Source organism: Capricornis sumatraensis, chromosome 5, assembly GCF_032405125.1.
Source record: "Capricornis sumatraensis isolate serow.1 chromosome 5, serow.2, whole genome shotgun sequence".
Taxonomy (NCBI): Eukaryota; Metazoa; Chordata; class Mammalia; order Artiodactyla; family Bovidae; genus Capricornis; species Capricornis sumatraensis.
The window spans coordinates 121,275,105-121,295,725 of NC_091073.1; the positions used below are offsets into that span (position 1 = coordinate 121,275,105).

The 20,621-nt window shown below is 56.1% G+C and overlaps 1 protein-coding gene and 1 pseudogene across 3 annotated transcripts in view; both read left to right on the plus strand.

Annotated features, from left to right (window-relative positions):
* Positions 1-20,621, plus strand: part of DPP6 (dipeptidyl peptidase like 6) — a 799,813-nt gene that overhangs the window by 696,615 nt on the left and 82,577 nt on the right. For all 3 annotated transcript variants that reach the window (XM_068972565.1, XM_068972566.1, XM_068972567.1), the window contains 2 exons: positions 11,828-11,982; positions 13,418-13,515. In XM_068972565.1, the coding sequence (XP_068828666.1) occupies positions 11,828-11,982; positions 13,418-13,515 (253 nt within the window). The remainder of the gene's footprint in view (positions 1-11,827; positions 11,983-13,417; positions 13,516-20,621) is intronic.
* LOC138080397 (protein dpy-30 homolog pseudogene) lies at positions 8,231-8,530 on the plus strand (annotated as a pseudogene).

A 20,621-nucleotide genomic window follows, 5' to 3' on the forward strand; every position in this document is an offset into this window, starting at 1 on the left:
CGTACCTGTGATGACTGTGCCTGTGGTGACCATACCTGTGATGACTGTGCCCGTGGTGACCCTACCTGTGACGACTGTGCCCGTGGTGACCCTACCTGTGACATCTGTGCCCGTGGTGACCCTACCTGTGACGACTGTGCCCGTGGTGACGCTACCTGTGACGACTGTGCCCGTGGTGACGGTACCTGTGATGACTGTGCCCGTGGTGACCATACCTGTGATGACTGTGCCCATGGTGACCATACCTGTGATGACTGTGCCCGTGGTGACCCTACCTGTGATGACTGTGCCCGTGGTGACAGTACCTGTGATGACTGTGCCCGTGGTGACGGTACCTGTGATGACTGTGCCCGTGGTGACCGTACCTGTGATGACTGTGCCCGTGGTGACCCTACCTGTGATGACTGTGCCCGTGGTGACCCTACCTGTGATGTCTGTGCCCGTGGTGACCCTACCTGTGATGACTGTGCCCGTGGTGACCATACCTGTGATGACTGTGCCCGTGGTGACCCTACCTGTGATGACTGTGCCCGTGGTGACGGTACCTGTGATGACTGTGCCCGTGGTGACCCTACCTGTGACATCTGTGCCCATGGTTACCCTACCTGTGACATCTGTGCCTGTGGTGACCATACCTGTGATGACTGTGCCCGTGGTGACCCTACCTGTGATGACTGTGCCCGTGGTGACGGTACCTGTGATGACTGTGCCCGTGGTGATGCTACCTGTGATGACTGTGCCCGTGGTGACCATACCTGTGATGACTGTGCCCGTGGTGACGGTACCTGTGATGACTGTGCCCGTGGTGACCGTACCTGTGATGACTGTGCCCGTGGTGACCATACCTGTGATGACTGTGCCCGTGGTGACCCTACCTGTGATGACTGTGCCCGTGGTGACAGTACCTGTGATGACTGTGCCCGTGGTGACGGTACCTGTGATGACTGTGCCCGTGGTGACGGTACCTGTGATGACTGTGCCCGTGGTGACCGTACCTGTGATGACTGTGCCCGTGGTGACCGTACCTGTGATGACTGTGCCCGTGGTGACCCTACCTGTGATGACTGTGCCCGTGGTGACAGTACCTGTGATGACTGTGCCCGTGGTGACGGTACCTGTGATGACTGTGCCCGTGGTGACCGTACCTGTGATGACTGTGCCCGTGGTGACCCTACCTGTGATGTCTGTGCCCGTGGTGACCCTACCTGTGATGACTGTGCCCGTGGTGACCGTACCTGTGATGACTGTGCCCGTGGTGACCCTACCTGTGATGACTGTGCCCGTGGTGACCATACCTGTGATGACTGTGCCCGTGGTGACCCTACCTGTGATGACTGTGCCCGTGGTGACAGTACCTGTGATGACTGTGCCCGTGGTGACAGTACCTGTGATGACTGTGCCCATGACCAGGATTTCCCTCCCCTCAATCATACTGAAATCCTGAGCTATGTCTCCAGAGTCAGGATCTATTTATACAAGTTGAAAGGCAGACTCTTTTTCTTTGAACAGTAGAACCAAGAATATTTAATAATTCGATGCAGTTCGGTATAGAAACTGTTCTGACTGCTGTTTATAATTCACAGTTAATTAACCTTCCTCTTCAAAAAGAAGTACAAAAACTTGAGACCTAATTTCTTGATACACATTGTTTTTGATATCCATTATTTTAAAAATATCTTTCCACTGATATTAAGAAATAATTATGCAGACTGCCTCAGACTGATTCAGGCAACTGTTGCTCTGTTAGAATTTTCTTTGAAAAGATGTATTATCATGAGCTTTTGTACAGTGCACCTACAAGAAAACATTCCTGTCATCTAATTTTAAAGCTAAAGCCAGTGTATAGAAGAAATGTTACATATAACTTTAAGGCAATAATTTTGCTTTGCAATGAAAAATTCTACCTTTCAGAAGAGGACACCATCGAGTCAGCACTTTTAAGAAACCCTTCATAAATACAAACAGTTTTGGTTGTAGTGGTTGGTAGTTAAGTCACTGTCTCATTGAAATTCCAATTTCAGAATCTCAATCATTTTTAACTTCCTTGTGAATATTGTTAACAAGATGATCAGCTTCAGCAAAATATCAAGAAGAAAAATAAAGCTGTCTAAGAGCATTAAAAATCATTGTAGAGTTGGGTGATAACATTCTACCTTCAGTCACTATTATAGATTATTAAGTTAATATCAAAGAGTATTATGATGGAACGTTCTCTTTTAAATGGAACAGTTTTAGGAGCTGAATTTAAAACCATTTTTGGTCAGCACCCGGGCACAGATGGCAGACTGTCTGCAGGGCTGCCTGCCTGCCTGGCAAGTGGAGTGGCACGGGCTGGGGGGAGGTCTGAGATCTGCCCGAAGCCCCCACTGGCCCAGCTCATTCATCTCACCTTCAGTGCCTCAGTGTCCAAAATCTCGACCCTTTGTGACCCCATGGACTGTAGCCCCCCAGGCTCCTCTGTCTATAGGATTCTCCAGGCAAGAATCCTGGAGTGAGTTGCCATTTCCTCCTCCAGGGGATCTTCCCCACCCAGGGATTGAACTCTCGTCTCTTGAGTCTCCGGCATCGGCAGCCAGGTTCTTTACCACTGGCACCACCTGGGAAGCCCAATCAGTAGCTCAGACTGCATCCAGAACCACAGGTGGGGGAGAGACGGAGCAGAAGGAGGTGGAAAGCTGCCAGAGACGATGTCATGCCATCTCTCTCAGCGCTTCCCACAGACATGCTCTTCCCAGGGCCTCGCTCTGTGATGTGGGCCAGTTATCTACACTTTTATCCTTTTAATTTCCTTAAGAGAAAGGTAAAGATAGGAACACCTACTCAAAGTGGTTGTTTGAGGAGTAAATGAGCACTTACGGAAACACACACATGCACACACACATGTACGTGTACATACATGCATATATCCGTGCGTGCACATGCATACCCACGTGCATACGTGTGCACACATGCTTGCACATATACACACATGCATGAACGTCTGGCCTGTACATTTTGATGGGAAAAAGGAAAAGAGGACGATTGACCCAGACCGGGGGTTAAGGGTCACAGTGAAGTGCTTTCTGTGTCTGGGCTGCCAGACAAGGTAACCTCCGCTTTCCTCTACATTTTGCCTGGATCAGCCCTGCCTTCCTAGCTTACTACCCCCACTGGGGTCTTGTTAATTACAAAAAAGTGGGAGGACTTGCGTGCGCGTGGCCTGAGGGTTGTTCTGTGGCAGGCAGGGCCAGCTCTGCAGCCGCTCTACAAAATGAGCGCTGGAGAAGCAGCCCCCTCCTTGCCCTGCGCGTCCTGCGCGTCCGGTTGTCTCCTGTGCTTGCCGTTCCTGACGGGGCAGAGACAATCTGCCAGGGCCTCTGGGAAGCCTGAGCTCTTTGCTCTTTTTCTCCTCCAGTTATCAGGAGCCACAGCGAGGGTGTTCAACAGTGAGGGTCCCCGATGGCTTAGTGGCTCTGACCCCAGGTGCCCAGGCTCGCCAGGTGCGAGGCCGCGCCACAGTGGCCCACGCCTGGCGGCCACATCCATCCGGTCCGAGCTCATCTCCCCTCTGAGCCACTTCTGCTCCCTCAGTGGGTCCCTGACTGCAGCGGCCCAGGCTGACACATGTTCCGTGATCATAACAGATGCTGTGGCGGGCTTGCCAGTGCATTTATATATGAGAACTAACATCACTCTCACAACAACCCACGAGGTAGAGACAGATTTGCAGATGAGAAAACTGGGGCAGGGCCTTCCCCGAGGCCACCAGGTCGGCTAGTGGCCCTGGTGAGGCTGGCTCCGGGCCCCTCCTCAGCAGCTCACGTCTGCAGGGCGGGGTGTGGTGTGCGGGGGCCCCTCGTCCTCAGCACCTCACGTCTGCAGGGCGGGGAGGGTGTGCGGGGGCCCTCGTCCTCAGCAGCTCCCATCTGCAGGGCAGGGTGTGGTGTGCGGGGCCCCTCCTCCTCAGCAGCTCACGTCTGCAGGGCGGGGTGCAGTGTGCACACCATTCCCTCCAGGCCCCTCTCCAGGACGCCTTCCAGGGTGGGCAGGGTGGCTCTCCCGTCCCCACCTCCGCCCGGGGGTCAGCCCCATGTGGTAACTCACTCCGCACGCCTGCTGCGCTGAGAACATCAGAGCAGAGGAGAACCAGGTCTGGCAGCTTGGGCAGCCCCGACCTCCCACCCACCTGTGGTCCCTCCAAGGCTCGGGGACAGCCTCTCCCCTCCCTGACCCGCCACGACTGGGAGGGGGCCGCCTGCCAGGATGCCCCTGGTGTCGGCAGAAGGCCCTGCCATTCCCACGGGTTCCCCCTTCTCTCCCGCACCCCCGCCCTCCACACCCAGACAGTGCCCAGCTGACGCTGACTGACAGGCTTGGGGTCTTGAACGGTTTCTCTGGTTGCAGAGTCCTCGTTGCTGCTGTGCGGTCTCCTATCTAGCTGCCGTGCTCCAGCTTCTCATGCTGCAGACCACGGGCTTGGGGCACATGGACTTGAGCAGTCGCGGCTCACAGGCTCCAGAGCGTGGCCTCGGTAGTTTCTGCACACGACTCAGTCGCTCTGTTGGAATGTGGGATCTTCCTGGACCAGGGGTCAGACCCACGTCCCCTGCGTCGGCGTGCAGATTCTTAACCACTGGACCTCCAGGGAAGTCCCTTGAATGATATTTAAATGCAGGCTGAGATCCTGCAGCGAGAGCCCCCCCTTCCCTTGGCCGCCTGCCCTGAGGCTGAGGGAGACCAGACGCTTGTGTTCAGAGCACGTTCTTCCTGGTCCCTGGTCGGGTTTCCCCTCTTGTGTGAGATCCTCAAGGCAGGAGCCAACCTCCCAAGCCTCTTCTGCCCCCAGAGCATGCACCCCAGCGCCTGAGTAGCTGCTGCTCAGGGTGGTCTCCGGGGGAAGGTCCTGGGCACACAGGCGGGAATGTCGACCTAGAACAAGGGCCCGTGACCGCACTCACTGACTCCAGCATGTTGGGGGCTGCGGAGCTCACCAGAGGCCGTGGGTCGTTCCAAGGCCGCCTCTAGGACCTCACAGGCAGGTCAGGGGAGGGTCAGGAGATGCTCAGAGAGGCCGCGAGCCCAGGAGGAAGGGCCTGAATGCGTGTCCTCCCTGGGCACCTGCTGCGCTCTGTGCCTCCCACCACCTCCCAAGTGTGCCCCCTGCGGCCAGGCTGGTCCAAGCTCACCGTTTCCCGGCAAATGCAGCCTTGGCAACCCTCTGCTCATGGCTGGCGGGTACTTTGCCAGGAACTCAGGAGGCGGGGCGATGTTGGCTCTGGTGGTGGGCGTCCTGGAACCTGCTCAGAGGAAGCTGGTCCACATCTAAGCCAGGGAGTGGGAACAGGCTGTGGTGCACAGTCAGGACGTCTGCAAACCCATGCCCACGACTCATCACACGCGGACCAAACAAACTGTGCGTTGACGTCCACCTAAACGTTGGTGTGGTCTGTGCAGATGCTGTTGTGATGAACGCAACACAAAGTATTTTAAAGTTGTGTTAGCCGCTCAGCCATGAGGGCCATCAGGAGGAGTAAACGAGCTGTTACCTGGAAGGTGCACCAAACAGTGTCTGGTGCATGTTAAATGTTTGTTCGACCAAAAGATGTCCCTGATCTGAGCGGGGTTCAGCAAGGGTCCCAGGCAGAGTGGGTCCCCAGCGTGTTGGGTGGAAGCTGAGGCAGCCAACTTGATCCAGGCCTAGTGGAGGCTGGAGCGTTGCAGGTCGGGGCCTGGGGACGCACCCGGACAGACTCAGCATCGTGTGTGTGTGTGTGTGCGCGTGCGTGTGAACACATGTGTGCATGTGTGAGCACCAGGGAGGGGGGCGCTGGGTCCAGCCCAGCTTGTTCTTAGGGCTGAGGCCAGAGCACAACCCCTTCCTGGTCCGGTCTGGCTTGGAAGGTCACCCTGTTGAGGTTCAGGGCCAAATTCGGCTGACTGTTTCCCCCATTATCCTCCCAGTGAGGAGCGGGCTCTCTGGAGGTCATGACCCAGCACAATCATGACCTTGTGCAGATCCCTGCAGCTGCTGTAACAGAAGGCAGCAAACCACATGGCTTTAAACTGCAGGAATTTGTTGTTCCAGCTTTAGGCGCTGCAAGTCTGAAGCCAAGATGTCCCTTGCAGCTTTTGAAGGGGCATCCTTGCTGTTCCTCAGGGTGTAGGCGCATCACTTCAGGCTCTGCCTTTGCCCCTAGAGGGCGCTGTCCTGCTCTCTGTGTCTCTACTTGTCCTTAGGAGGTGCCAGTCATGTCGGCTTGGGGCCCCCACCCTCCTCCAGTGCGACCCCGTCTTAATGTGCATCTTACTTACATCTGCAGCAACCCCGTTTCCAAACAAGGTCACCTTGACAGGTACCAGGGGTCAGGATGTCATTATCTTTAGGGGACAGTTTCACCCACAACACACCTTTAAGTGGAACCTACTATTCTTCTGTTCAAATGGTGTGCTCCCCACAAATAATTTGGAAGCCTATTTCTTATGTACTGATGGACCTGTCCACTAAAAAAGCGCACAGCCTAAAAGACGCCTGGGTGGTGCTCAGTCCTGAGTCGTGTCTGACGCTCTTGCCACGCCGTGGACTGTAGCCCACCAGGCTCCTCTGTCCATGGCATTTCCCAGGCCAGAGTACTGGAGTGGGTTTCCTCCTCCAGGGGATCTTCCCAAACCAGGGGTCAAACCCGCATCTCCTGCACTGGCAGGCAGGTTCTTTACCGCTGCACCACCAGCTGTGTCTTATTCAGGGACCTTCCTGAGGACGACAGCCTGGGAGACAGCCTCTCAGTGAGACCGTTCCAAGAAGGGAAGGAAGGAGCCGGGATATGTAGGAGTTTTTGCTGGAAAATAATGTAATCAAGCGTCGGAAGAGTACTGTTCATCGCCAAGACCAGACCTCTCGAGATAGTGATCGTTGGTGTCTCTCTGTGCGGACGATGAGGGAGTCTGGGCTCACTGAAGTCATTCCCAGACAGGTGTCATCACTGCCTAGGGCCAGCGTCCTGTCCTCCTCCACCCTGAATTCCCTAGGGCTGCACCATCAGGCCCGCTGCCCTGCTGCTGGCTTCACAGCTGCAGCAGCCTCTGTTTGTTGCCATGGCAGGCAACATTGTTTGCCACAGACCACAGACATGCATCTCCAGAATGCAGGGCCTGTTGGATCAGATGTCATGTATCAACCAGCCTGCAAGCTTGTGCAGAAAAGGAGTTCGTGCCCTTCCCCCACCCCACTAAACCATGACTATTCTGCCAGGAGTGGGACCCGGGTGTCTGTAACAAAAGCTCACACCGTTCCCACATGCTTCCCTGAGCACCTCCCTAAGGGGTTGTTGTTGCTGTTCAGCCGCTCAGTCATGTCCAACTCTTTGCGACCCCGTGGACTGCAGCACGCCAGACTTCCCTGTCCTTCACCGTCTCCTGGAGCTGCTCAAACTCATGTCCTTTGAGTCGCTGATGCCGTCCAACCCTCTCATCCTCTGTCGCTCCCTTCTCCTTTTGCCTTCAACCTCCTTCCGTCCGTCTTTCCCAGCATCAGTCTTCCAGTGAGTCAGCTCTTCGCACCAGGTGACCATAGGGTTGGAGCTTCAACATCAGTCCTTCCCATGAATATTCAGGACTGATTTCCTTTAGGATTGACTGGTCCAAGAGATTCAGAAGAATCTTCTCCAGCACCACAGTTCAAAAGCACACCCAGCAAAAATTATGCAATGACCGTGGTGGCTTCTTCTTGTTCTCCATCTGAAAATCAATCTGGAAAATTGGAGAATTCCTCATCTTGGCGGGACTGGACTTCATCACCTTGAGCCCCAAAAGGACTTTGTCCTCTTGGACCTGCCAATATATGTGCGACCTGAGTGACAATATTCGCTTCTTTAAGATGTGGTGACAAGACCTAGGGGAGTAGGCCCAGATCCTGCTGTGAGCTGAAGCTGCATGGATGGAAATTTCTTCCTCTTCAAGTGAATGTCCCAAGATGCATCCTTCTTGATTGATTCCTAGAAGGTCCCAGGATGGGTCAGGGGAGGTGAAGGAAAACTGTACCCTCTCGTTCTCACGGGTTGTCTGTCCTTGTTCAGAAGGCAGTTTCCCCTGTTGTTCCAAGGCAAGGGCTCATGCAATTAATTTAGTTGATGAACTAGGGTTTTTTTCCACCTGCAAAACTCTGCCCATAGGAGTTGGCGCGGTGCAGGGCTCTTGAGAACGAACGGCTTGGGCGCGGACTGGTATCCGGGGAGTGTGACTTGCAGGGTCAGCCATGGAGCCCGAGCAGGTGCTGGAGAGACAGATGCAGGTTGCAGAAAATCCCCACTCCGCATATGGTCTCACAGACAATGTCGAGAAGACAGTAGAAAATGAGAAAGTTAACGCAGAGAAGTCATCAAAACAGAAAGTGGATCTCCAGTCTTTGCCAGCACGTGCCTGTCTGGATCAGACAGTTGTGCCTATCTTATCACAAGGACTTGCTGTACTTGCAAAGGAAAGACCACCAAATCCCATTGAATTTCTAGCATCATGTCTTTTAAAAAACAAGGCACAGTTTGAAGATCGAAACTGACTAATTGGGAAGAACAGAAAAATTTGGTTTCTACTGTAGATTTACATGATTAAGAGGCAGCTTTAATTGCCAAGATTCCCCCCTCCCCCCCCCCTTTTTGGAAGAATAAGAACCTTCAGGACAACAGAACTTATTTTGGAGTTGCAGAAGAAGACATCATTTCCCTTATTGATTTAATGACAACTTATTTAATAAATGTGTTCCATGCAAAAAAAAAAAAAAAAACTCTGCCCATAGACCACATTTGGTTCATGGCATTTAAACCAACTGCATCGTTAAACTAGAAGCCTGAAGAAAACGTCTGCAGAATGGGGACGTTCGTAATGAACAGGGAAATGTCGCAGTTTCACCTGCCTGGTCCTTTTCCCCGTAGTTCCTTGTACTTAATTATGTCTTTAAGGAGCAACTAACTCACAGGAAAATAAGAGCACCCAGGAACAATGTGTTTAAGAGCATTTGGAGAGAGTAAACCGCCCTTTGTGTATGGCCTGCCTTTGGCATGGAGGCATTTCTCTTTCGTTAGCGATCGTCTCGCTGTGGGATGTTGAGTATCTGCCAACAGAGACAGCAGGCCCTTGTCACTCCTGAGCGCCCTGCTTTCCGAGCTGCCCTCTGACCAGCACGTCTCTCCTCTGAAGCCTGTGGTCCTCTGCACCGTGCGCTCTGAGCAGCGCATTGAGCTCAGTGACAGACTCGGTGTCCGCTAACGGACGGGGCAGGAATAGCGCTTCTCAGCCCAACCTGGGGCTCCTTTCTCCCCCGGTCTGGCTCTCATCCCCACACGTGGGACCCCCTGCCCTGTGCTGGCCAGACCGCAGCAGCAGTGTTTCCTTTGCGTCTAAAGGCAAGTTCTGGAAACGAGGTGGATGCATGGCGGACGGATGAGAAGCTAGCAGTGTGCCCTCCCGCGCTCCGTGCCCCTCACCAAGCCCCGGGCCCATCTGGGGGTGAAGGGGGGCAGACCCTGCAGGCTGCTGGTTCTGTCCCTTCCCTCTCAGGGGGTTGCTCGGGGTCAGAGAGCCACAGACGAGTTGCATGTCTGCAGGGCTGTGCTGCCCGTCTGCTCCTGGGTGACGCTTCTGTCCAGGCGCCTTACTTGCACCCGCCGCTGTTCCGCTGGGATTTTCTGGTCCTGGAGGAACAGGCTGTGAGCGCTGCAGTCAGGCTCGCGGCCCTGATTTCAGGTGGATGACGCTTGCCTATCCCCGCCCTGCCCCATGCGTTCTGCTCGCTCCCACTGACTCCCCTCTACTCCCCGTCCCACCTGACATGCCCACGCCCCCAGCCCCCAGCACAGGTGCGGTAGAGCAGCGTCTCCCACAAACCACTGCAAGTGGCACCCGTTTCCCCCAGCAACCCGTCTGCTCGAGTCCATCACGCCGGCCAGATAAGTCAGGTGGTTCTGCAGAGAGTCATCTCTGCGTCACCTCCTCCCAAACCCACACCTGAAAGTCACTTTGCCACTGCTGAAGACACTGGAAAATTACAAGCCCTGGAGAGCTGGCTGGCTTCTTCTTTTTTTTTTTTTTTTTTGCCTCAGCAGACCTTTGGGTTTTTTATCGGCTCTGGCAACACTTCTGAGTCGTTTCTTGGGGTGCTGCAAGGTCAGAGCACCAGCAGGATTGGGGTGTTAGAGGCAGCCGCTGTGCCCCTCGGCTGACAGCGGGGGGCTCATTCGGGGGCCCCCGGTGGATGGCAGGACGGGGGCAGAGCCCAGGGCTGGGGCCCCTTCGGCATCCTTCACGGACCCGCCACGCCACAGGCCTGGGTTGCATCTGGTGATAGGAGTCAGACGTGCTGGGCACTTCCTGGGAGACAAGATGCTGCTGTCTGGCGCTGCTCCTGGGTCACAGGGGTCGGGGTCTCTGCAGGCTGCTGGAGACCAGGAGGGAAGCCCCCAGGGTGGAGGGCTGGGGGCACAGGAAGTTATTTCAGGAAGGCCGGCGCTTCATGAAGGGAGTCCCTTCTAGCTCTGCTGTGACAGGTCCAGCAGGACGTTGGGGTTCCTCTCACTGAGCCCCCAGGCTGGTGGAGCCCATGATGGAGGGAGAGACTGCCCATCGGCCAGCCCCCCGGGAGGAGCAAGGCTGCCGGGCCCCTAAACTGGGCTGCGGAACGCCCTTGTAGCCCCTGCAGCAGGGCCCTGGCCCCCCAGCCCACCCCTGTCTCCGCCCTGCAGTCGGCGGGTCCCCCGCCCCCCGCCGCGCCGCCTGGCTCCTCGGTGGCCCCGCCTCCGGCGCCACCTCCCTCGCCCTTATTCTCACTCTCGCCCTCTGAGTCCCTCATTCTGCTTCCCCGTGTGCCCTCAGCTGTTCCGACTGCCTTTCTGTCCCTGCGGGCTCTCAGAGCTGGTTTGTGGTCTGCCCCGAATAATGACTGGGGAATGGACTCGCACTGAGGGGGTTGTAGAGCTGTGCTGACCATTATTTTAAAACAAAACCGGGGGAATTCATTAATAAAATGCACACAGGGCGTCCACGGAGGACCCCAGCCTCAGAGCTCTTTAGCCCCGAGGTGCTTCTCCAACCCCAGTGCTCTGATGAGTGGCCCCTGGGAGGTGCCCTCTCTCGGCTTGTTCAGAAGGCAACGTGGGATCATTCTTTCCGGTACAGACGTCGGAGCCTATGGGACTCCTCCCCGGTGAGCGCTCTAGTTAACCCAGACTCCGCGACGGGGAGGAGCCGTGGGAGCGCCCGATGGAGGCTGGGCCCGTCGCTGTTTCCATCTCGGTCTCCCTGAAGGGGGGCCATTCTGAGTCTCGGCCGCAGGGAACGAGATTGCCTCCTTCCATCACGGCGAGCGGCCCGCCGGGCTCTGAGCCTCACCCCGCACACGGCTGTGCGCCGGGGGCCTCTGTGCGGGCCTGAGCCCTCAGCGTCTCCTGCTCATTGATTTCCTGGGATTCAGGCTCCAAACAGTTATGTCCTCCCTTGGTCCTGCCGGGGTCTCCCTGCTTCAGACGAATGGATCTCCTCGTTTTGGTTTCCTGATCCCCTTAAAGAAGTAATAACCCACAACACAATAGTAAGTCAACTCAGAAAAGACCTCACAGGCTCATCATGCTCAAATTTGCGCAAAAAAAAAAAAAGAAAAGAGAGAGCGGTTTTTAGATGGTTCGCCTCTGTTCGGTCGGGCCTTGATTGACTGGGTTTGCTGTGCTGGGGTTCGTCCGGAATGACGGTGCACCTGGCACGGGGAGGCCTCCTCAGCGGCTGTGAGGAGGGAGATGTCCCCGGGGGTGCTCCCGGGTGCCCTCCCCCGTGGCTTCACGCGCCTCTGCTTTGTCTGTTTCCTTAGAGGAGATCCTGAAGACCCACATCGCACACTGGTGGTCTCCGGACGGTACGCGGCTCGCCTACGCCACCATCAACGACTCGCGCGTGCCCGTCATGGAGCTGCCCACCTACACCGGCTCCGTCTACCCCACCGCGAAGCCCTACCACTACCCCAAGGTAGGCGGGAAGCCGCGCCGGGACAGCCTCTGCATACACTCATCCACTCCCCACGCCCTCGCGGAGCTGTGGCTCTCCCCCGTGCTGGGAGCAAGGCAGTAACCAGAGGCGGGTTAATTATGTCCCATTACTCGGCATTAAATTCCCATCTTTGCGGAGCTGAATTTGTCAGCAGGTTTACTTTTTTAAAATAATGGAACTACCATTAGTCATTTGTCTAAGCTTCGGTCCCAACCAATATACATCACCTCCCTTGTGATCTGTGGTGACAACAGCTCACACTGCTCACGCTGGGGCACTCTGTCCTCTAGCTCCTTTTGCAGGTTCTGGGGGGTCAGAGGGTCCCCTTGGCTCTGGGCTGTTCTGTGCCTGGCCGTGCACTGACCTATACTGTTTCTGATTGCTCCCCAGACCAGTGTGTTGGCACAAAAAGCCAGCAGAGCAGCACGGCTGCAGGTGGGCGGCAGGGGGTGAGGGCCACACTTGGCTTTGTTAGCAAACCGCATCATGCCAGTGTGGGGGGCAGGGCCTGCCGCCCACTCAGCTGGACAGAGGCCAGGGCCCCGCCTGTCCCACCTGGTGACAGGGTCCCCATGTTCCCCCGGGGCTGCCCCAGAAGGACCCGTCCAGCCTCTGTCAACCAGCCCTGGCCCCGGCTCCCCAGCCACCAGAGGGCTCTGGGAGCTGCCGCCTCCTGCCGACCAGAGATACAGGACACTGGGCCTGCAGTTTGCAGTGAGGGGGCGATGGTGCCCAAACAGGGGTCCCAGGGTCCCAGGCCAGAGGAAGGAAGTGCCAGGTATATCAGTCAGCCCGGGCTCCATAACAAGCACCACAGACCGTGCCACTTAAACAGCAGACGTGTGTGTCTCACGGTTGAGGAGGCTGGGAGCCAGAGATTGCCTAGAAAGGGAAGTTTCCCTGGTGAACCCTTTCACAGGAGTCCTCCCAACCTAGGAGTGATGGGATAGCCTGAAACCTAGAAAACTGCAGCCCCCTGACTTTACCGTGAGTTCTGGGACAGGTCTGTGATTGGAATTATGACATCCCACGTGGCTCGAGACTGGGGTTTCCTGTTTTAGTAGAAAGTCGGCACGTTCTGACCAATAGAACTCAGACTGGAGCCACGAGCTGCCAACCCATCTGACCCCTGCCCTGTGTGGGTCCGCTTTCCTCTCACCCTGACACCCCGTCTGCGGGGGCAGAGGAGCCAGAGTCAGACCAGCAGCCTAGTTTTCTGCCCTGCCGGCCAGCGCTAGTGCAGGGAGGGGAGAGAGGAGAGTGGCCTCTCCCCCTCCCTGCCCCGTCTACTGACACTCCCCCTGAAGGGCTTCGTCCTCCCCACACTGAGCCTCTCGTGTCTCCCGGCAGACTCAGCACCCAGGCCAGTCCAGGAGGGAGGCGCCTCTCACACCCCTGTCCCCTTTCCTCCCAGGCCGGCTGTGAAAACCCCAGCATCTCCCTGCACGTCATTGGCCTGAACGGACCCACGCATGACCTGGAAATGACGCCGCCCGATGACCCGAGGATGAGGTTTGCACCTTCCTTCAGTCATGCGGCGACAATAACTGTGAGATCCATGTCCGCTTATGTGGCCTCTGGGGGCTCAGGCTGCCAATTTAAACACCCAAGGAAAAGGCACGTTTTGTATCGTTTTCCTGGCTGCTTTATGGCTTGGTGTTCTGGGAAAGGAACACCCGTCAAAGCCGCTGCGATGTCTCACCTCACGCCAGGCTCAGATCCTGCCCCCCAGAAGCTGGGCTTCCGGGGGGCAGAGGGGATGGTCAACCACACGTGTCCAGTGGGGGCACCTGGGCTGTATGTGGAGGACTTTGGGGGCACCCCTCAGATGAACAGATGCACCTTTCCAAGAAAGTCCAGGTAATCGGACCTACTGTGCACAGGACCCCATTTTCAGAGCCTCACTTTAGAGCAGGAGTCCCCAGCCCCCAGGCCACAGAGCGGTACTGTTCCTGTTGGGAACCGGGATGCACCACGGGAGGTGAGTGGCGGGCAATGGAGAGAATCTCTGCCTATGTTTACAGCCGCTCACCATCACTCACAGCACCACGCGAGCTCTGCCTCCCCAATGAACCCAGTAAATGTAAAGCACTTGAATTATTCCAAAACCATCCCCCTACTCCGTCCGTGGAGAAACTCTCTACTGCGACACTGGCCCCTGGTACCAAAAAGCGTGAAGGCCCTTTGCCAGGCCTAGGAACCAAGTGGGAAGTCCTGTTCCAGTGAAGCCAAATCTCCCAGCTGGCGCACCAACCACACAACTGGTGGAACATATTGGCAAAGGCACCCGTCCTGTTAGTAACGACCGGCTCAGGTGGATCTTGTAGTCCAATCCAGAAGGCTGAGTAGAATCTGACTGAAGGGGTCTGGCTTTCAGTTTCATCTTGTCCCAGAGTCCAAGCAGCCTGGGGACTGGTTATACTTCCAGAGTTTACTAATAGCGATGTTAAACCCCACTCTGTTGAGAGAATTGATGGGAGACGCAAAAAGGGAAGGAGACTGGGCAGGCCCCAGCTTCCACTCACTCACTGATGCTGCAAACCTGTCCACGGGCCCAGTTAAGCCGAGAATGATCCATCCAGAAACTCAGCAAGTACCCAGCCCACATGTTGCCATAACGGTAGCCTGGGTCTTCCCTATTCATTTACAGAGTTCTGCATTACTAGTAGCTCCTGGCAGCTTCCAGAAGGGCGGGTGCAGTGGCCTCAGCCACTCTGGCTCCTCCGCAGGCCCAGCTTAGGGCTGGACACACGGGCGCTTGGAGCTGCTGGTCCGTAACGACACGGGCTTCTCTGGTGGAGGCTTCATTGCTGTCCCTGGTAGAACCCATCTGCCCGCAGCCGCTGCAGGACACACTGAGGTTCTTTCAGCTCTCCCATCTCCAGGGGTGTGTAAAATCACTGGTCCTCAGGAGGACAGACCCAGCCCAGGGCTCCCCTCTGCCTGTCCCTCCCGGCTGTCTGTCCGTCCCGGCCCTGGAGTGGCCGGCCTACTCGTGCAGCAGGTCCCAAGGCCTCCGTCTCGGACGGCCCCTCCTGGGAGATCGGGCCCTCAGTGTGTCCCGGAGTGGAATCAACTCGGGCGATGCTATTCTTGCCGGCACCCACTCTGGTATTGCCTGGAGAAGCCGCTGGACAGAGGAGCCTGGCGGGCTACAGTCCATGGGGTCGCAGAGAGTCGGGCACGACTGAAGCGGCTTAGCGCGCATGCCCGCATTCTTGCCGGGATAGGAGAAACGCTGCGATCGTTGCTTCGTCTTCTCTCCTGAGATCCGTGCGCGCCGCTGTCTTCCTACAGCGCCATCCCCGCCTGGGGCCTGGGCCAGCACTCTCTCTGAATTAATAAGGAAAGTCACCTGGAAAATTTAAGCCATCTGTTTGAGTTAATTGAAAATCTCGTTTAGTCCATTTGGTGATGCTGTTTCCGCAGGCTTGATTAGCTTCAAGGACAGTGAAAAATTAGCCTCCATCAGGGCTGCCGGGACGCGGGCCTCGGGGCCTCTGCTCTGCAGCTTCCCGAGCTCAATGCGGCGATGCTTTCCCGGCACCCCGTAACCTGTGGTGTGTTCATGTCGCGCTTTCTCATCTCCTTCCCCATCACAGTCTTGGGATTTTTCAATGTGAGCGCAGATCTGTCAGAAATCACACAGTAAATGTGAGAAGCCGTTTAGCAAGCATTTATTATTTGCGTCCATTAGGCTGAGAATTTAGTGTGAATGAAATATGGAGGTTATTATGCAGAGGAGGGATTGGCCTTGAAGGAAGCATTACAACAAGTGGAGGGCTGCAGGCGTGAGAGGGGCTGTGCTGAGAACAGAGCCTGGGCGCAGCGCCCCCACTGCCCCCACCAAGTCTGAGGCTTTCTCTCCCCGGCATTCAGGGCCTGGGGACCCTTTGCAGTGGGGGCTGCCTTCTGCATCACAGAGACTTCAGGCACATCCCCGCCCTCCCCACTGGGTGCCAGCATGACCATCGAAGACGCCCCAGGACAAGACTGAGAACCACTGGTTCTGAGTGAAGGGTCACAAGCCGCCGCCTGGGTCCAGATCCCGGTTCCGTGCTCCAGGGCGAGTTCCCCTTCTCCTGCCTCGTTCCGGTTCCTCACCTGCAAGAGGGGGATGCATGTGAACAATCGAGGGCTCACTCTTGTGGGTGTCGTGAGGATTAGACAGAGCACGCAGCATGGGCTGGTTCTCCCGTCTCATGCCCTGAGTCCTGCCTGCTGGCCACTGGCACTCCGCCCTGCCCTCAGAACTTCAGGTCCATTTCTAACTGCCGGTCCAACATCTCCCCCTCAACTGGTCAGGCTGTGATTCTCAGAGGAGGTAAATGAGCAGGTGTCAGAGGTTTTATTTGACTCACTAATTAACCAGTAGGGCATTAGAACCAGTCCAGGGACAGTTGAGAAGCTCAGTATGTGTGGACAGTCTGACAAGAAATATAAGGTCAAGCTTGAGGGTTACAGATCCCCCAGGGCCCTGACTGTAACCTTGGGGCTCTCTGAACCACCAGACAGAAATCCATGTGAGATGTCCACCCCAGCAGGGCTGCCCAGGCCATCGCAAGGCAAGCCAGGCATTGCACAGGAAGATACTCCATGACCTCACTTGCTCTTTGCAGGTTTCAAATAAATCCTCTATCTCTCTCTAAATGATATCCTAAACTGGGCTTTCCCGGTGGCCCAGAAGTGAAGAACCCACCTGCCAGTGCAGGAGACGCAGATTGGATCCCTGGGTCAGGAGGATCCCCTGGAGGAGGGCATGGCAACCCACTCCAGTATTCTTGCCTGGAGAATCCCCATGGACAGAGGAGCCTGGTGGGCTACAGTCCAGGGGGTCACAAAGAGTCGGACACAAGTGAAGTGACTGACCACGCACACACATGTGACGCTCGAAGCTCAAGCTCCAGTTCTGGGCAGAGCCCGGCACGTGGTGCGAGCTGGGCTTGCTGAATGGGCAAATTAGGTTTAAAATTAGCCGATAAAGTCCTGCTTCAATAGGAGCCTTGTAGATATGGATTTCTTTGGTTGTCCTGGAAGCAAAACTTGACAGATACTTGGCCCTTGCTGACGTTCTGCCTTCTCAGTACAGGACGCTGTAGAGACCACCATTTACCCGTCCTGGGCTTGCAGCTGGGATCCTCACAGCAAGACAGATTAACAAGAGGGAAGCACAGTTTATTCATACATGCCCTGCACGTAGCGTGGGAAAACATCTCAACCCAAAGCAGCTCAAAGCATCGGTTCCCAGTGCAGCCTTTTGCAGCATCGTCCACCGGAAGCAGTAAACTCAGAGAGAGTTACCAGAACAAGGAAGCAGGTGCAGGGTTCCCAGGGCAGCAGCTGCAGGTGGCACATGAACCAGAGGGCCCCGTGGGGAAGATGGGCCCTCAGGCTCCCCGGTGCATCTCTGGGCCAGTGAGAGTCTGCCTCCAGAAGAGGAAACTATTTCCTGCCATGAGGCAGAAACGGGGGCTTTGCTGGGTTTGCTCCTTCCTAACTGTCTTCAGCTCAAAATAATTGTCTTGTCAAAAAGGCATATTTTGGGGTGACCTAGTCTGGTCTCCTTCAACACTGCTGCTGCTGCTGTTGCTAAGTCACTTCAGTCGTGTCCGACTCTGTGCGACCCCATAGACGGCAGCCCACCAGGCTCCCCCGTCCCCGGGATTCTCCAGGCAAGAGCACTGGAGTGGGCGCCATCGCCTTCTCCACCTTCAACACTAGAGTCACTAAATCTAAAGAAGGTAAAAGGAAGACGCTTTGTGGAGGGATGGAAAAAGGAAGGAAACCTACGTCATGCCCTCAACAATCTAGGCAAGGATTGACAAACAAAGAAATATATAATAGTCAAAAGTTAAGTACCACCAGATAGACATCAGTTCTGTCCAGAATTTTGCTGAAAGACTGAGAAATCCGGGGAGGAAGAGGGGTGGACACAGGCAGGATTTGGCCACTTGGGGACACAGACGGAGATCGTATGGACCCAGGAGGAGCGTGCAAGGCGGCTCCTGGGTCATGTGTGGCCTGGTCTGGTTGGGTGTTGTTTTCACGCTTGTCCTTCCCTCTGCCCTTCTCTCAGGAGCCAGGGTGTGTGTCTCACAGACGTGACTGGGTCCCCCGGGGCCTCACACAGCCCCGCCGTGAGCCCCCCTCTACTGCTCCACAGAGGCAGGGCCGAGAACTCAGAGATTACAGGCAGGGTCTGCAGCTTCCCTGGTGGTACTAGTGGTAAAGAATCTGCCTGCCCATGCAGGAGACGCAGGAGACGCGGGTTCCATCCCGGGGTCAGGGAGATCCCCTGGAGCCGGGACTGGCACCCACTGCAGGATTCTTGTCTGGAGAATCCCATGGACAGAGGAGCCTGGCGGGCTGCAGCCCATGGGGTCGCAAAGAGTCGGACACGACTGTGCACACAGCTGACTCCACAAAGAGCCTGAAAGGTGCCCTGGGACTCAAGCCAGGCAGGACCACCCGTCCCTCCACGCGGCCTCCACAGGGAGATGCAGAGAGTCCCAAAAGGCCTGGGGCCACTTCCTGCAGAGGGGTCAGGGCCCTTCGAGAGGAAGCAAACGTTTCTGTGTCAGTCGGCTCCCCTTCATCCCGCGCACCCCCACTCTCTGCTGTGTCTCCTCAGCCAGCCCAGCTCCCCTGCAGGGTTCTCGGGCAGGGGAGGGGTGGCTGACTTCCGGGCTCCCCAGTCCTTGCCCTGGCAAAACACCTACTGCCTTCCTCGTCTGCCAGGCGCTCTGGCGGGCCCATGACAGCCCCTGCATCAGAGACCGGGGTCCAGGCGCCATGTCAGCTCCAATTCAGTAGCCACGTGCAGGGGGGCGGGCACGGGTGATGAGCGCCAGGGAGGGCGAGGCAGCCCCGTGCTCACACAGCCGAGCAGAGCCGGGGCCTCCACGGGAAAGGGTTCCCCACAGAGAACCCGGAATGGGGTTGAGGCACGGGGCCCAGGGATGGGCGCCCCTTGTTACTCGGGGCACAGTGATCCTCGCCTCTCCAGGAAGTGCGCCTGCGGCAGGGCCCGCCGTTTCCAAAGTTTCACGCGGAAGCCCGGCTGCGCTGATGAAAGGAGCACCGCTGCTACTTTCCTTGCGGGTCTGTTGAGCTGGGTGTTGAATGAGGGCGCAGCAGAGCCCCGACGCGGTCATTGTGAACTGGCCTCGAGCTCCGCTGATGTGTGTGTGTGTGTGTCTCCTCCTGCAGACACGCCATTCAGATGCCGTCCAGCCGGTGGCTAGGGTGCCCGTCCTGCGTCCAGTGGCTGCGGGGCTGATCACAGAGCCTGAGAAGGGAGGCTAGTGCCCTGTGCCCGGCGCTCCTGGGCCAGGCGGGCTCTCCCCACCCCCACCTCTCGCTTCTGTTGTTTCTCGTCCGTTTGTTCGCCTTACGGTCCAGCACCAGGACCTAGATCTGCCTCGCGCAGGGCTAGTCGTCCCCGGTCAAGTGCAGGAGCTCTCGTTTACTTGTTCTTGTCCGTTTCACTCTCTGCCCCCTGCCCGGCCCCCACCCCTTCAGTTCAGTTCAGTTCACTTCAGTCCTTCAGTCGTGTCCCACTCTTTGCGACCCCATTAGTCGCAGCACGCCAGGCCTCCCTGTCCATCACCAACTCCCGGAGTTCACTCACATTCAGGTCCATCGAGTCAGTGATGCCATCCAGCCATCTCATCCGCTGTCGTCCCCTTCTCCTCCTGCCCCCAATCCCTCCCAGCATCAAAGTCTTTTCCAATGAGTCAACTCTTCGCATGAGGTGGCCAAAGTACTGGAGTTTCAGCTTTAGCATCATTCCTTCCAAAGAAATCCCAGGGCTGGTCTCCTTCAGAATGGACTGGCTGGATCTCCTTGCAGTCCAAGGGACTCTCAAGATTTGTCTCCAACACCACAGTTCAAAAGCATCAATTCTTCGGCGCTCAGCCTTCTTCACAGTCTAACTCTCACATCCATCCATGACTACTGGAAAAACCATAGCCTTAACTACACGGATCTTAGTTGGCAAAGTAATGTCTCTGCTTTTGAATATGCTGTCTAGGTTGGTCATAATTTTTCTTCCAAGGAGTAAGCGTCTTTTAATTTCATGGCTGCAGTCAGCATCTGCAGTGATTTTGGAGCCCAAAAAAATAAAGTCTGACACTGTTTCCACTGTTTGCCCATCTATTTGCCATGAAGTGATGGGCCCAGATGCCATGGTCTTCGTTTTCTGAATGTTGAGCTTTAAGCCAACTTTTTCACTCTCCTCTTTCACTTTCACCAAGAGGCTTTTTAGTTCCTCTTCACTTTCTGCCATAAGGGTGGTGTCATCTGCATATCTGAGGTTATTGATATTTCTCCCAGCAATCTTGATTCCAGCTTGTGCTTCTTCCAGCCCAGCGTTTCTCATGATGTACTCTGCATAGAAGTTAAATAAGCAGGGTGACAATATACAGCCTTGATGCACTCCTTTTCCTATTTGGAACCAGTCTGTTGTTGCATGTCCAGTTCTAACTGTTGCTTTCTGACCTGCATACAGATTTCTCAAGAGGCCTTTGAAACGCCGAAAATGTGCTTTGAGCCTCTCTCCCGTCAGTGCTGGTAAAACGTACGGCGGTGTGCGTGCTTGCCTTACGTACATAGCGCTG